Below are 14136 nucleotides of genomic sequence, written 5' to 3' on the forward strand. Positions count from 1 at the left end.
TTTATCTATCTAGTATCTATCTATCTATCTATCTATCTATCTATCTATCTATCTATCTATCTATCTATCTGTCTGTCTGTCTGTCTGTCTGTCTGTCTGTCTGTCTGTCTATCTATCTATCTATCTGTCTATCTGTCTATATTTCTATCTATGCATCTATTAATGTGTCAATATATGTATACTCTGTCTGTCTCTAGCCTATCAGTCAATGTCTCCATTTAAATGTAAGCCTAAATATAACTAAACAAATCGCACAATAAATGTCACTATATCACCAAAAATCCGCTATCTCAAAATCAAACTCCTCTCACAAAAACCCACGAGGTCAAGATCCGTTGACTTCACTTTTATACAGATGTGCGATTGTGTGGTCTGTTCCCGACCCTGTCAATCAAACGCTGATTCGGCGGACCATGCCACCTGTCGAAACACTTGTGAAACACTCCGAAGCTTCATTTAGCCATAGTCACGTGACATGGGTGTTTTGAATCACGCTTCGGATCAGTGTTTCGAAACATCTGTGCTTCGGGATCTCAAAAAGTTTCGGAACGCCACTTTCTCGTCAGCCATCCCTAGGTTCGGGTCGAACTCGGAGCTCTCCCCCCGGACAGCACATCAAATACGCATTAAACTTTTCTTCCTCTAATTGTATGTAAGTGTGAACTCGTGAAACTTAATTTATTCTCCCAGGAACTGAGGTGGCCAGGCGGAAAGACCTTCTCTTGCTTAGTGGTGGTGGTGCTGTAGTGGGTGACACTTTTGGAGTGCCCCCGTGTGTGATCCAAGTGCACGGTGGCGTGTGTGCGTGAGTAGTATTGCGCTTTTAGAAAAGCCATTAAGCGGTCCTTCCGCCGGCAGACTCAGTCGGGTTGTTTGGTTTAAATCTTCTGTCTGACGTTGGTGTGAGTTAAGTTTACAGATCTTTTTTTGAGGCTCCTCCTATCCTGGTGTGTAGAGGACCGTGCTGATGTTTGCCATTTCACACTGCCCTATGTGATCACCTTTCTGGTAGCTTGTCATCAATTGTACATGTAGCGCTAAGCGCCCTTTTAAAGAACATACTGTTTTAACTATTTTTGTACGTCAATAAAGACTCTTTGTATTAATTGCTTGCACTCATGTCTCTGACCTTCCTGGCGCACACGAATCTGTGTGAGCTAGAGTTAAATGCTGGGTTATTTTGATATTCCCTGGTTGGTTCAGGGTGGCGTAGTCAACAATTATCACAATAAGCTAAATCTGTTTATTAAAATCTTATACGGCTTTCATTTTTAAAAATTGGCAAAAATCGAACCTTTCATATAAGTAAAATAATTAAAGAGTGGGGGGGAAATCACATTATTAAATAAATGTTTTTCTCCAAAACACGTTTGCCACAATTATTGGCACCCCTAGAAAAATATCTCTTGAAGTATTAATATTTAACTTATTTTTTTAGCACACCAGGGTGACTAGGAACACGGATTGTCTATGACTTGTTTCACAGGAGTTAAAATATGAGGAAACACAAAGGTCAAATTCCCTTAATCATCCATCACAATGAGTAAAACCAAAGAATATAGTTCTGATGTGCATCAAAAGATTGTTGAGCATCACAAAATAGAAAGTGGCTGTAAGAAAATAGCTAAATAATTGAAAAATCCCCATTTTGACCATCAGGGCAATAATTAAGAAGTTTCAATCACCTAAAGATGTTGCAAATCTGCCAGGAAGAGGATGTGTGTCTATATTGTCTTAATGCACTGTGAGGAGGAAAGTTTGAGTGGCCAAAGACTCTACAAGGACCACAGATGGAGAATTGCAGAGATTACTTGAGTCTTGGGGGTCAGAAAGCCTAAACAAATATATCAAACAACCCCTACACCACCACATGTTGTTTGGGAGAGTTTCAAGAGAAATCCTCCTCGCTCCTCCAAAAATAAACTCCAGCAATTCATTTGTCAGACATGACTGGAACTTCAAAAGGGACCGGATTCTGTGGTCAGATGAAACAAAAAAGGGCTTTTTGGCAGCAAACCCACTAGATGTGTTTGGTGAAAAACAGGGATAAAAAGTACCCCATGAATACTGTTAAATATTCTGCTGGATTTTATATGTTGTGGGCCTATTTTTTTGCTGGAGGCCCTGGACATCTTGTTCAGACACATGGAATTATGGATTCTAGCAAATACCAACAGATAAAACATCTAAACCTGACGGCCTCTGCTAGAAATCATATAATGGGCCATGGTTGGATCTTCCATCAGGACAACGGTCCAAAACAAACATCAAAATCAACACAAAAATGGGTAACTGAGCACAAAATACAGCTTCTGCCATGACCGTCCCAGTCCCCTAAACTGAACCCAAAAGAAAATAAGTGGGGTGAACTGAAGAGAACAAGCGCCAACATGAACTTGTGAATCTGAAGGATCTGAAGAGATTCTATATGGAGGGATGGTCTCTGATCTCTTATCAGTTGTTCTCCAAACTCATCAGGCATTATAGAAGAAAACTCAGAGCTGTTATCTTGGCAAAAGGAGATTGTAAAAAGTATTTAATAAGGAGCCAATAATTACAGCCAGCGGGTTTTGGAGAGAAGCATTTAATTTATAATGTGATTTACCTCCCACTTTCAATTATTTTACTTCAATGAAAGGTTAGATTTCAGCACATTTTTTAAATAAAAGATTTAAAGGATAACCAATGCAGTATTGGTTCACAAGACTTTTGTAATTGTATAATGTAGTCTAGAGTTTGTTTCAAAATGATGTGAAAATCATTCTGCCCACTCATTCACATTAAATAATATATTAATTCAAAATTTGTAAGATATGTTTTGGTAAGAAAGCTCTCTGCGAGGCATAAATAATCATAAATGCTGTTTTTCACACCTGGGAAGATAAAGACCCTCCAATAAAGGCCCTATCAGGTGAGACTGAGGGAACTATAAACAAAGGAGAGATTTAAATAAATAAGTTTTTTTTTTTTTACAACACATAGTCCTTAAATTCAAAAAGGCACATTGAGCACACTGATCAAAATAGAGAGACGTGAAAGGTCACACACCTTTGTGCCCATTTACCAGGTGTTTGCTTCAGTTTACCATGTACAGAGACTCGTGTAAACGTTTAAGTCAGCAGGGTTCATCTGGTCTCTATATACTAAATGAGGCAAGGTGTCAAGTTACATTCAAGTGGATGCTGCACACTGATAGTTGAGGAGATATCCCCGGATATGATTGTGAAGCGCTTTGGGTGTACAGTTGTACAAATTAAAGCGCTATATAAATGCCTCAGTGGTAATGATTTTCACCAGGAAATCTTCTGTTAAACAAATTGGAACAAACTAATTGCTTCAAAAGCATAACCTTGAGCTCTCACCGGCAGTCTTTAAAAGGTTCATCATTTAAAGGAGAAAGTTAGTTAACTTCAGGAACCCTATGGTTGCATGCTATATGAGACTTGAAGTAGGCTACAGGGCAACTATCAGGTTCACCACATTGGCAAGAAAAGGGCACTTTTTCCAAAGCCAAAAGTAGTCAAACCAGACATGCAGCAAAATGACAAGCCAGGTACAACCAAGGAATATTTATCAGTTTTATTGAGAACCTCGCTTTTGACCTTGAACCATTACAGGACCAAGTGAGGCCTTGCCTTCCCACTGAGTGCCTAGAGAGGAGAAAAAAAAGCCAAGTTAGAGACTTGAATAAAAAGAAACCTTAGAAAAGCAATCGCTACCAACCTCCATAGGGAGCAGCAGCAGAAAAGTCACCATCAGGACCACATGTTGAGTCACAGCAACCACAAACTTGGTCGTTTCCATCAGCAGCAAACCACCTGCAACAAAACAGACATGGAGCCTTCAACATGAGAAAAGTCAGCTTAACCTCCGCCCCCAAAAAACACCTCACGTACCCATTAGCAAAGGAACAGGATTTGTGCTGAGCGTCACTGGGTGCAGAAGCAAGAGTTGCCTTCAGAATACATGTTATGTAGATCTGCTAAGGGATGACAGACAAGTCACAAAACCAAAGCAGATGGGAGGAGAAGTCAGGTTAACTCATGATATTTGTAGTACATACAGAAGGACTGTTGCCCTCCTGAAACAAACGCCTCTAGCTGGAACTGGATCTTGTCAACCTGGGACCGAGGCATGAAGCGGGAGCTGGAAGCTGTAGTTTTGGCATCCACAAAGCACCTGACGACAAATCACAAAGAGCAACTCATGAATGTCAACTGTAGAGCATCAAGCAACTAGAGCTTACCCATGTCTCTGTGACAAAGTGGTTACAAAAGGCAATTTAAACAGTCCTACCGCATCAAGGGCCATGACCTTACCCGTGATTCTCAATGAAGGAATATCTCGGAAGAGAGTTCACATCAGGAACTTGAGTGGCCACACAGCTGTCCACAAACACACGCAGAGGAACATGATTGTACTGCTTCACAGATGCCTCTACGTTAATAACGCCACCCAGGAAATAGGTGTATGAAGGCCTCTGATAGAACCAATCATCTACACACAAAAACACATTTCAGGCACAGCCACAATAGCAAGGGTAATGTTTATTTTATTGAAATAAAAACATGTACCAACCCATCATGATCTTCAGGGAGAACAGCAAGACTTCTTCACCAGACTCTGTTGAGGCATACGGGACCCATGTTGGCCTCAAGGCATCACTGCTTACATTTTGGAGCCTGCGGTTCATGAAAGTACCCATTAAATGGTCTCTCGGTTGTACAAGAAAGTGCACCAAGTCACAGAGATCCCCTACCTTTGATAATGACATTGAACACCAACAATTGCACCATCGGCCCGGGTAATCGGAGTACCTGCAAGTGCCTCAGGGGTGTAGGTAAGCGAGAAGGTGTAGACAAGCTCATCCTCATTCAACTGTAAAAAGATTGTGGTTACCAAGAGGATCATCCCAAATACTTTACAAACACCAAGACCATGCACTCATATTGCTATGAATGGGAGAAGATGCACTGTGCACTATGGTGAAATTCCTAAAGAGCAAATCCCCAATTAGTAAATTCTTCAAATCACCACAGCTGCCCTCAGAAGCTCCGGTGTTGCCAGAGATAGTCAATGTTTATGAGACATGCACAAAGGATTAAACATTTTGCTGTTCCAGGGTTAAAACTATCTTTAATGCTGTTAAGGCTCAAGATTTGTTCTTGTTTCTTAAGCTCCTTTCAGACCATTTATAGGATAGTTTACATCAGATGTTTGAATGGTTATTTAAAGGCAAGTAGTTTTAAAACTCAGGATTTACCCAGTCAAATAGATAAAAAGCTGCCCTGGCATTGTAAAACCAAGTGAACTGACTTTTGTTGTGTCAGAGGACCTTTTCAAATAACCCATTAAGATGTCTCTGTTCTTACCATCAGTACGCTGTTGCAGTCCTGTAATTCATATTCAAAGATGAGCACTCTTGACCCAGGATCCTGACCAACAACAGGGCATCCACCTAAAGACAGACCAGTTGGCTGGATCAACTGACCATTGCTGAAAAAGTCCTGCTGGACCTCTATGAGAACCCGGTTCTCACCACATTTGAACTGCTACGCTGCTGGGAGTCACAGGTTGCCTCAACTGGAAGTCCACCGCCATCTCGCTCTGCACCTCGGGAACGATGGGATACCTCCAATCCAAAGGCTTCACTGGACCCTGCAACAGCTGCTTCTCTTGAAGGCCAAAAGGCTCCTGCGCAAGGCTTTTGGAGTCAGGACCCAAAGGACTCTGAAACTGAGAAGCCACTTGCAAAGGGTTCCAGAGCCCTAGAGGAGAAAGGGCCGGACTTCTGGAAGCTGGATCGGATTTTGGCCCCATGCTTCTTGGACTATGACTGTTCCTCAAACTTCCCAAGACATCAGGCAGATCAAATGCAACGATCACAACCACCACTAAGACGACTTTCAGGAACCCCATTCTAGCAAACTTTGACACAAACACCAGCACTTGGCTTTGCCATTTTGTACAGCTTTGAGTTAAGGTGGCTCCACCCCTTTTATCTTAATTGATTATCCTTGATTCTCCTCTGGACATGTAGAGTGAATGCATTTTGCGGACGCACCACTCTGCCCTTTTTTTATGCGCCTGTCCAAATACCCACACTTGCCGTCTTTGTACTTGAACACTTGTCCACTTACATGACCTACAGTATTTCCGGTCTTTGATCTGTGTTCAAGTGGGCTTGAAGAACGCAAGTGTGTGTAGAAATTTTGATTTCCCAATGGGATTGTTTACAGAGCTTTATTTACATTTAGATTTTTTTTTACTTTGCATTTTAAAATAAACATATACATGTCTGTTCAGTAGTCTCTATGAAACAAAAGACACAATAACATTTTTTTGATGTTTTTATTAAGCAAGAAAAGCCCCTTTTTCATTTACATGAGACTGCAGTTACCAGACATGTGCTGCGTCTCATATCACCTACTTATACTACACCCTAAAAATATGTGCTCTTTTTGTGAAGAAAAAGTGCATACTTTTGAGTGTGTAGCAGAAGAGTAGACAAGCTTTGGGAAATACTATCACATTCATACAATTGCGTCTTTAACTGTAGCTCTCTTCCACTTAGTTACACGCATCCTATCATGCAAACTGGCCTGTCAATCATCTAGTCAAAGATAAAATCCTCCACATTAATTTAAGTCAAGTCAAGTCAAGTCAAGAATATTTGTATAGCGCTTTTCACAATACAGATTGTATCAAAGCAGCTTCACAGTATTAAATTAAAATAATAATAAAACGTCCATGTTTGGTAATGCTAATCAATAGTATTATTTATTGATTAATTAAATTGAATATCCCAGAGTAATTTAATTTCTCAGAGTAATTTAATTTCCTACTGTATCGGAGAGAAATGCAGAAGCACGTTGATCTTACATGCAGAGATTCTCCTCGTATTAGCGCAGAGGGTTGTGGTGGGTAATATTAGCCTTTAGAGTCTGCACGGATTCACACTTCGAAAATCCACCGGAAATAGAAGACAATCTTGGGACTTCTGGCATACACTTTTCAACATACTATGCTTTGGGAGACACTTATTTTAACTCTGGCGTGGACATTTTTGCTTCAAGTGATCAATGCTTGACGAGTGAAATTATATTTATATTATCTTTCTGTATATGTATAATTTGCTTTAGATTCGTTCGTAGAAACTCTGGCTCCTTTAGTGACTGTGAGCTGAGGAGGCTCCACATTTAAAAAATAATAATTGGAGATCAAACCGCTGGAATAAACTGATCTCAATATGTGAATTTATTTAACCAAGTAACACTTTAGCATGAATATTTAATGCAACTTTCTCTTGCTCTCTTTCTCCCTCCCATCCCACAAAACAGTTTGAGACCTGTCTGCAGTTTCTATGTGCTTTTATTAAGTGTAATATTGTATGGTGATTGCATCTACATCTGCACCAGCTGGGTGGTCAAGGGTGATCGGGTCAGTTTCATTGGGGAGAAGCTTTGTGGTGGTTCTCCTTTCTAATGGTGGCTATATTGTGCAGAATGGCACATGCAGCCACTATCTGTGATGCCCGCTCTGGTGACTCAGCGCCGAGGACAGTTGAAACGTGCCTTTAGGATGCCAAAGGTCATCTCTAACTTCACTCTGGTTTTACTGAGGGCCACTTTGAAGCGGTTCTGTGGCCCTGTCTGAGGGTCATGATAGGGGTTGTTCTGTAGGTTTTGCTGTTCCAATTCAAAATAACAGTGTTTTGTACTGTACCAAATTTAACTTGCTTTCCTCAAAGCGCTGACACAACACACTCACGGAAAATGCATGAGTCATGCACTGAGCTAGGCCATTTGACATCCAATCTTGTGATCTTACAGTACGTTCATGATCACAAGTCATCTACGGATTAAATGTTTAGTAGATCATTGTTATATCTGTTAATGTTACTATTAATTTAAATATTCATCCCACAGAAAATAATCATCTCACATGTATGCCTGAACATTAAGGCTGTGAAAGGACTTCCTATTAACATAATCCACCTTATGTTCTCCTAGAGAAGTGGAGATTGCAACATGTATGCAGTCTATTGCTCCAATGACTCTAGGGAATCAAATCATAAGATTAACAGAATAATAATAAAAAAATATTTAAAATAATTCTTAACATGTACTGTATTGTATGCATTTGTGGAATTAGCTTTTTGAAAGAAAACAATTTGTTCATGTTATGTCACCCTATCAATATATCTTACCGGCAATATTATAAAAGCCCTCTTTTATGGATATGGTCGATAAATGTCCGGGGAACATTATTAATGAAACTTTTAATATACTCCTGCAGAGCGAGGACCACCTTGCAAATGGTTCGACAAACCGTGTTTTCCCCTAGGTTCTGTGCATCACCGACCGTGCAAGTATGTAGGCTACCACTTGCAAAAAAACGCAACACCATTTGCGGTACAGTAAGTGCATGGATTCGACATGTCAAATTCTTCATGTGCGGCTCAAGAAGTTTGCAAAGATAAGATATTCCTTCCGTGTAAAATCTGTATCTTTCATACAAGTAACTATCAGGAAAGGCAAGGGGATTTTGTCTGTCCCTAAAAAACTCTTTCTCTACGAAGTGCTCGTCTAACGATTTGCGCTTAGATGTCCACAGGATTAGGAAGAAAATGTGAAGCCATTGCAACAGACACTGGGAATTAGTTACGTCAGTTATATGTTTCTTTGCTCACAGCTGATTGGTCAAACTTCAGTCTGAGATCTCGAATCCAGAATTTAACCTGTCCCGGAGCAGGTTAGCCGTGCAGCGTAAGATACCATGGCGACGAACACCGATTAAAGCTGAGCTACTTTCATAGTACCTAATACCCAGGGTTGGCAGAAACTAAACTGAAACATAGCTGGCTAGCCACCTAAACCGGCTTCATGGTATAGGCACCTGACTTATGAATTTGCACATGATTTGTCTTAAAGCATATTAAAAACACCACATTGACAGCTTGATTTTCTCCACAAGGGGACTTTAAGTGCTGAGGGAATTGTTTCTTTATGAAGGAATTCCACTCCAAAGAACTGATTGTCATAACTGATGGAGCTCTGATGTTTGGACGTTAAAGTGGGGAAGTAACTCAAATGCAGGCCCTGTTCCTTGGTGCCACTTATTGGCATTGTACGGCTCATAGACTTGAGCTTGCTGTGAGTTACACATTCAAAGAAATTGGAGCAACTAATTTTAAAATCCTCATGAATCATCTTTACTTGCACCCTCCGGAAGACTCAGCCTCCGAATTGGGACACACCTACAGTCAACAGAATGTTCAAAAGGGACCATCAAAATAAAGTGTTACCATGTTTTCAAAGACATCTCGTGATTTCGGGGCATTCGAATTTCCAAACACAATGCATGATGGGATACACTTAGCCTTGAATACCACTCCGAAGCAGTATACGAGATGGTGCGGGTTTAGTGGATATTAAGGGCGCTGAGTTTTGGTTTTTAAGACATAAGGTAGTCTTACACATCAGTACTTCCTGTCACATGCACACGTGATCAAGTGGCCAAGACACCAAGAGTGGATTTTTGCACAGGCTCTTTGTCTCTTATCTGACACATTGAGAGGGCATTTAAATTACACAGTAAAAAAAAAAAAAACTAATGCATTGTTCATTTACATGACAACATTTTGCGGCCTGAAAAAAAGCAAACTTTAAAAAAGATTTTCAAAGTTCAAGTTTTGGAAACGTATAACATTGTCTCTGTATACACAACGAAAATAAACTTCCATTTTTGAAAAATTATGCGCATACATATATGTTCAGTCTATAGTGTTGCAGGTATGAAACCAGAATCCAGAAAACCAAGTCGCTGCTGGTTCCTTCAGGATTTTCCTAAGATACATTGACGTTCTGTTCTACAATGTACATGCACACACCCCAATCGGTTTTCTCATATGGAAAACATTTAAGATCACCATCCTTCGGATGAGATGTTAAACCGAGGTCCTAACTCTATGGTTAATTTAAAAAAAACAAAGGCACTTGTAAAGTAGTGTAATCCTGGCCAAATTCTCTCCTTTGGCCCTTACCAATCATGGCCTCCTAATAATTCCCATCCATTGAATCGGATCCATCACTCTTCTCTCCACCTATAGCTGATGTGGTGAGCACACTGGTGCCATTGTACTGTGGCTGCCATCGCATCATCCAACTGGATGCACACTGATAGTGGTTGAGGAGAGATCCCCTGATGGGATTGTGAAGCACTTTGGGTGTACAGTAGTACAAATGAAAGCAGTATATAAATGCCTCACTGGTAATGATTTTCAGCAGGGATTCTTCTGTTAAACAAATTGTAAAAAAAAAAACAGTTGGCTTCAGAAGCATAAACATGGACTTTCACAGTCTTTAAAATGTTCATCTCTTTCTCCAAAGTTTAAAATTAAGTTATTAACTTCTGGAACCCTTTGGTTGCATGCTATAATGGGACATTAGGACTGTCGGTTTCACCACATTAACAAAATGAGGCACTTTTTCCAAGTCAAAAGCAGTTAAACACCACATGAAGCAAAATGACAAGTCAGATACAATCAATGGTTGATTTGTCAGTTTTATTGAGAACTTCTCTTTTGCCCTTGAACCATTACAGGACCAACTGAGGCCTTGCCTTCCCACTGAATCCCTAGAGAGGAGAAAAAAGCCAAGTTAGAGCACTTGCATAAAAAGCAACCTTAGAAAGAGCAAACGCTACCAACCTCCATAGGGAGAAGCAGCAAAGTCACCATCAGGACCACATGTTGAGTCACAGCAACCACAAACTTGGTCGTTTCCATCAGCAGCAAACCACCTGCAACAAAACAGACATGGCCTTCAACATGAGAAAAGTCAGCTTAACCTCCGCCCCCAGAAAAAACCTCACGTACCCATTAGCAAAGGAACAGGATTTGTGCTGAGCATCACTTGGTGCAGAAGCAAGAGTTGCCTTCAGAATACATGTTATGTAGATCTGCTAAAGGATGACAGACAAGTCACAAAACCAAAGCAGATGGGAGGAGAAGGCAGGTTAACTCATGATATTCGTAGTACATACAGAAGGACTGTTGCCCTCCTGGAACATAAACGCCTCTAGCTGGAACTGGATCTTGTCAACCTGGGACCGAGGCATGAAGCGAGAGCTGGAAGCTGTAGTTTTGGCATCCACAAAGCACCTGACGACAAATCACAAAGAGCAACTCATGAATGTCAACTGTAGAGCATCAAGCAACTAGACCTTACCCATGTCTCTGTGACAGTGGTTAAAAAAGACAACTTAAACAGTCCTACCGCATCAAGGGCCATGACCTTACCCTTGATTCTCAATGAAGGAATATCTCGGAAGAGAGTTCACATCAGGTACTTGAGTGGCCACACAGCTGTCCACAAACACACGCAGAGGAACATGATTGTACTGCTTCACAGATGCCTCGATGTTAATAACGCCACCCAGGAAATAGGTGTATGAAGGCCTCTGATAGAACCAATCATCTACACACAAAAACACATTTTAGGCACAGCCACAATAGCAAGGGTAAAGGTTAATTTTATTGAAATAGAAAACATGCACCAACCCATCATGATCTTCAGGGAGAACAGAAAGACTTCTTCACCAGACTCTGTTGAGGCATACGGGACCCATGTTGGCCTCAAGGCATCACTGCTTACATTTTGGAGCCTGCGGTTCATGAAAGTACCCATTAAATGGTCTCCCAGTTGTACGAGAAAGTGCAAAGTCACAGAGATCCCCTACCTTTGATAATGGCATTGAACACCAACAATTGCACCATCGGCCCGGGTAATCGGAGTACCTGCAAGCGCCTCAGGGGTGTAGGTAAGAGAGAAGGTGTAGACAAGCTCATCCTCATTCATCTGTAAAAAGATTGTGGTTACCAAGAGGATCATCCCAAATACTTTACATACACCAAGACCATGCACTCATATTGCTATGAATGGGAGAAGGTGCACTGTGCAATATGGTGGAATTCCTAAAGAGCAAAAGGAGAACGCGGCGCACCTAGCGTTTTCTGTGCGTTTTTTTAGAGGCGATATGTGAACAGGCCCTAATGCACTCACTATGTGTGTGCGGGCTGCGGGAGAATAAAACGATTAAATAAACATATGAATAAAACAAAAAACAATAAATTGTTATCCAGCTGTTGCAGAAAAGCAACAAAAACTAAAACAAAATAGAAACGATTTACAGGGCAGTGTTTCTATTTGTAACATGTTTGCAGCGTTGAGCGATGTAGCCAATCACAGACATATGTTGATTTCTTGAACGCAATGGCCAAGAAGCTTTTAAGAGAATCTCCTCACCGCTCAACTGACTGTGTTCAACTGACTTTGTTGGCAAATCCTCTGATTATAAAAGATATTATAGAAGATTCATTATGCAGTCTTCATTGATATAACAGAGACGTAGGAGATCGCAAACTGATGTCAGCTTTTTAAGAATTAAGGGAGCGTGCATTCAGTCATGGCAAACCATGCACGCAGGATACGTACTTTTGTTAAATTAACAGTGGATTGTGAATGTTAATGCTTTAATAACAAATAATTTATCAGGAGCATTTATGCTAATGTGTATGGCGACACGTAGGCTAACACAAAAGTTACAAAGTTGTGTTACACCTTAACTGACACATTTTCTGCAGGAAACCCTACACAAAAGCATAAAAAACATTTACCTGCGAGGCTGAATAGGCTAAATTAACAAAAGCCAGCAAGTCCAACAAGTTACCGGTAAGCAAGTTCACCAAGCCCCCGCAATCTCATTCCACACAACACTGAATCCATTGAGTTCTTCCTCGGTGTCGCTTCTGAACAACTAGAGCGCCCTCTCGTGGCTGTAGACGGTAATGTTTTCTCTTGGTTCATCTCAGTCAGTATGAATTAATTTTGATAAAAGTCGCACCTGACTATAAGTCACAGGACCAGCAAAACTATAACAAAAAAAGTGTGACTTATGGTCCGGAAAATACGGTAATTAAAAAGGCAAGTAGCTTGAAAACTCAGGATTTACCCAGTCAAATAGATACAAATTGGTCTTAGCTGCCCTGCCATTGTAAAACCAAGTGAACTGACTTTCCTTGTTGTGGCAGAGGACCTTTTCAAATAACACATTAAGATGTATCTGTTCTTACCATCAGCACACTGTTGCAGTCCTGTAATTCATATTCAAAGATGAGCACTCTTGACCCAGGATCCTGACCAACAACAGGACATCCACCTAAAGACAGACCAGTTGGCTGGATCAACTGACCATTGCTGAAAAAGTCCTGCTGGACCTCTACGAGAACCCGGTTCTCGCCACATTGAACCGCTACGCTGCTGGGAGTCACGGGTTGCCTCAACTGGAAGTCCACCGCCATCTCGCTCTGCACCTCGGGAACGATGGGATACCTCCAATCCAAAGGCTTCACTGGACCCTGCAACAGCTGCTTCTCCTGAAGGCCAAAAGGCTCCTGCGCAAGGCTTTTGGGGTCAGGACCCAAAGGATTCTGAAACTGAGAAGCCAATTGCAAAGGGTTCCAGAGGCCTAGAGGAGAAAGGGCCGGACTTCTGGAAGCTGGATCGGATTTTGGCCACATGCTTCTTGGACTACGACTGTACCTCAAACTTCCCAAGACATCAGGCAGATCAAATGCAACGATCACAACCACCACTAAGACAACTTTCAGGAACCCCATTCTAGCAAACTTTGACACAAACACCAGCACTTGGCTTTGCCATTTTGTACAGCTTTGAGTTAAGGTAGCTCCACCCCTTTTACCTTAATTGATTATCCTTGATTCTCCTCTGGACCTGTAGAGTGAATGCATTTTGGGGACGCACCACTCTCTCCCTTTTTTATGTGCCTGTCCAAATACCCACACTTGCCGTCGTTGTACTTGAACACTTGTCTACTTACATGACCTACAGTATTTCCGGTCTTTGGTCCATGTGTTCAAGTGGGCTTGATGACCGCAAGTGTGTGTACAACTTTTGATTACCCAATGGGACACACTTTTAGTTTAGCAAAAATGCAAGTTTACAGAGCTTTATTTACACACTTTGATTTAAAGCACTGCATTTTAAAATAAACTTTTAAATGTCTGTTCAGTAGTCCCTATGTAACAAAATAATAATAATAATAATAACTTAG

The 14136-nt window shown here is 41.1% G+C and overlaps 2 protein-coding genes across 6 annotated transcripts; both read right to left on the reverse strand.

Annotated features, from left to right (window-relative positions):
* Nucleotides 1-2971: 2971 nt before the first annotated feature.
* LOC307010234 (zona pellucida sperm-binding protein 3-like) lies at nucleotides 2972-5972 on the reverse strand. 4 transcript variants are annotated; one of them, XM_079634741.1, is made up of 9 exons: nucleotides 5540-5970; nucleotides 5373-5458; nucleotides 4760-4878; nucleotides 4579-4682; nucleotides 4320-4497; nucleotides 4064-4179; nucleotides 3897-3979; nucleotides 3724-3818; nucleotides 3557-3650 (listed from the first exon to the last, which is right to left on the reverse strand). In XM_079634741.1, exons 2-7 carry the CDS (start codon nucleotides 5373-5375, stop codon nucleotides 3930-3932), a joined length of 570 nt encoding a protein of 189 aa, XP_079490867.1. In that variant the 5' UTR covers nucleotides 5376-5458; nucleotides 5540-5970; the 3' UTR covers nucleotides 3557-3650; nucleotides 3724-3818; nucleotides 3897-3929. The 4 variants fall into 4 exon arrangements, with proteins under 4 accessions (XP_079490866.1, XP_079490864.1, XP_079490867.1 ...); XM_079634739.1 differs by having other exon boundaries at nucleotides 3897-3982; nucleotides 5540-5948; XM_079634740.1 differs by having other exon boundaries at nucleotides 2972-3650; nucleotides 5373-5972.
* Nucleotides 5973-10241: 4269 nt separating this feature from the next.
* LOC307010232 (zona pellucida sperm-binding protein 3-like) lies at nucleotides 10242-13786 on the reverse strand. Of its 2 annotated transcripts, none has more exons than XM_079634735.1 (8): nucleotides 13136-13728; nucleotides 11743-11861; nucleotides 11564-11667; nucleotides 11303-11480; nucleotides 11047-11164; nucleotides 10880-10962; nucleotides 10712-10803; nucleotides 10242-10638 (listed from the first exon to the last, which is right to left on the reverse strand). In XM_079634735.1, exons 1-8 carry the CDS (start codon nucleotides 13679-13681, stop codon nucleotides 10568-10570), a joined length of 1311 nt encoding a protein of 436 aa, XP_079490861.1. In that variant the 5' UTR covers nucleotides 13682-13728; the 3' UTR covers nucleotides 10242-10567. The 2 variants fall into 2 exon arrangements, with proteins under 2 accessions (XP_079490861.1, XP_079490860.1); XM_079634734.1 differs by having other exon boundaries at nucleotides 10286-10638; nucleotides 10880-10965; nucleotides 13136-13786.
* Between the last annotated feature and the right edge of the window lie 350 nt (nucleotides 13787-14136).

Source organism: Phoxinus phoxinus (genome assembly GCF_949152265.1).
Source record: "Phoxinus phoxinus genome assembly, chromosome: 14".
In the NCBI taxonomy this organism is placed as follows: domain Eukaryota; kingdom Metazoa; phylum Chordata; class Actinopteri; order Cypriniformes; family Leuciscidae; genus Phoxinus; species Phoxinus phoxinus.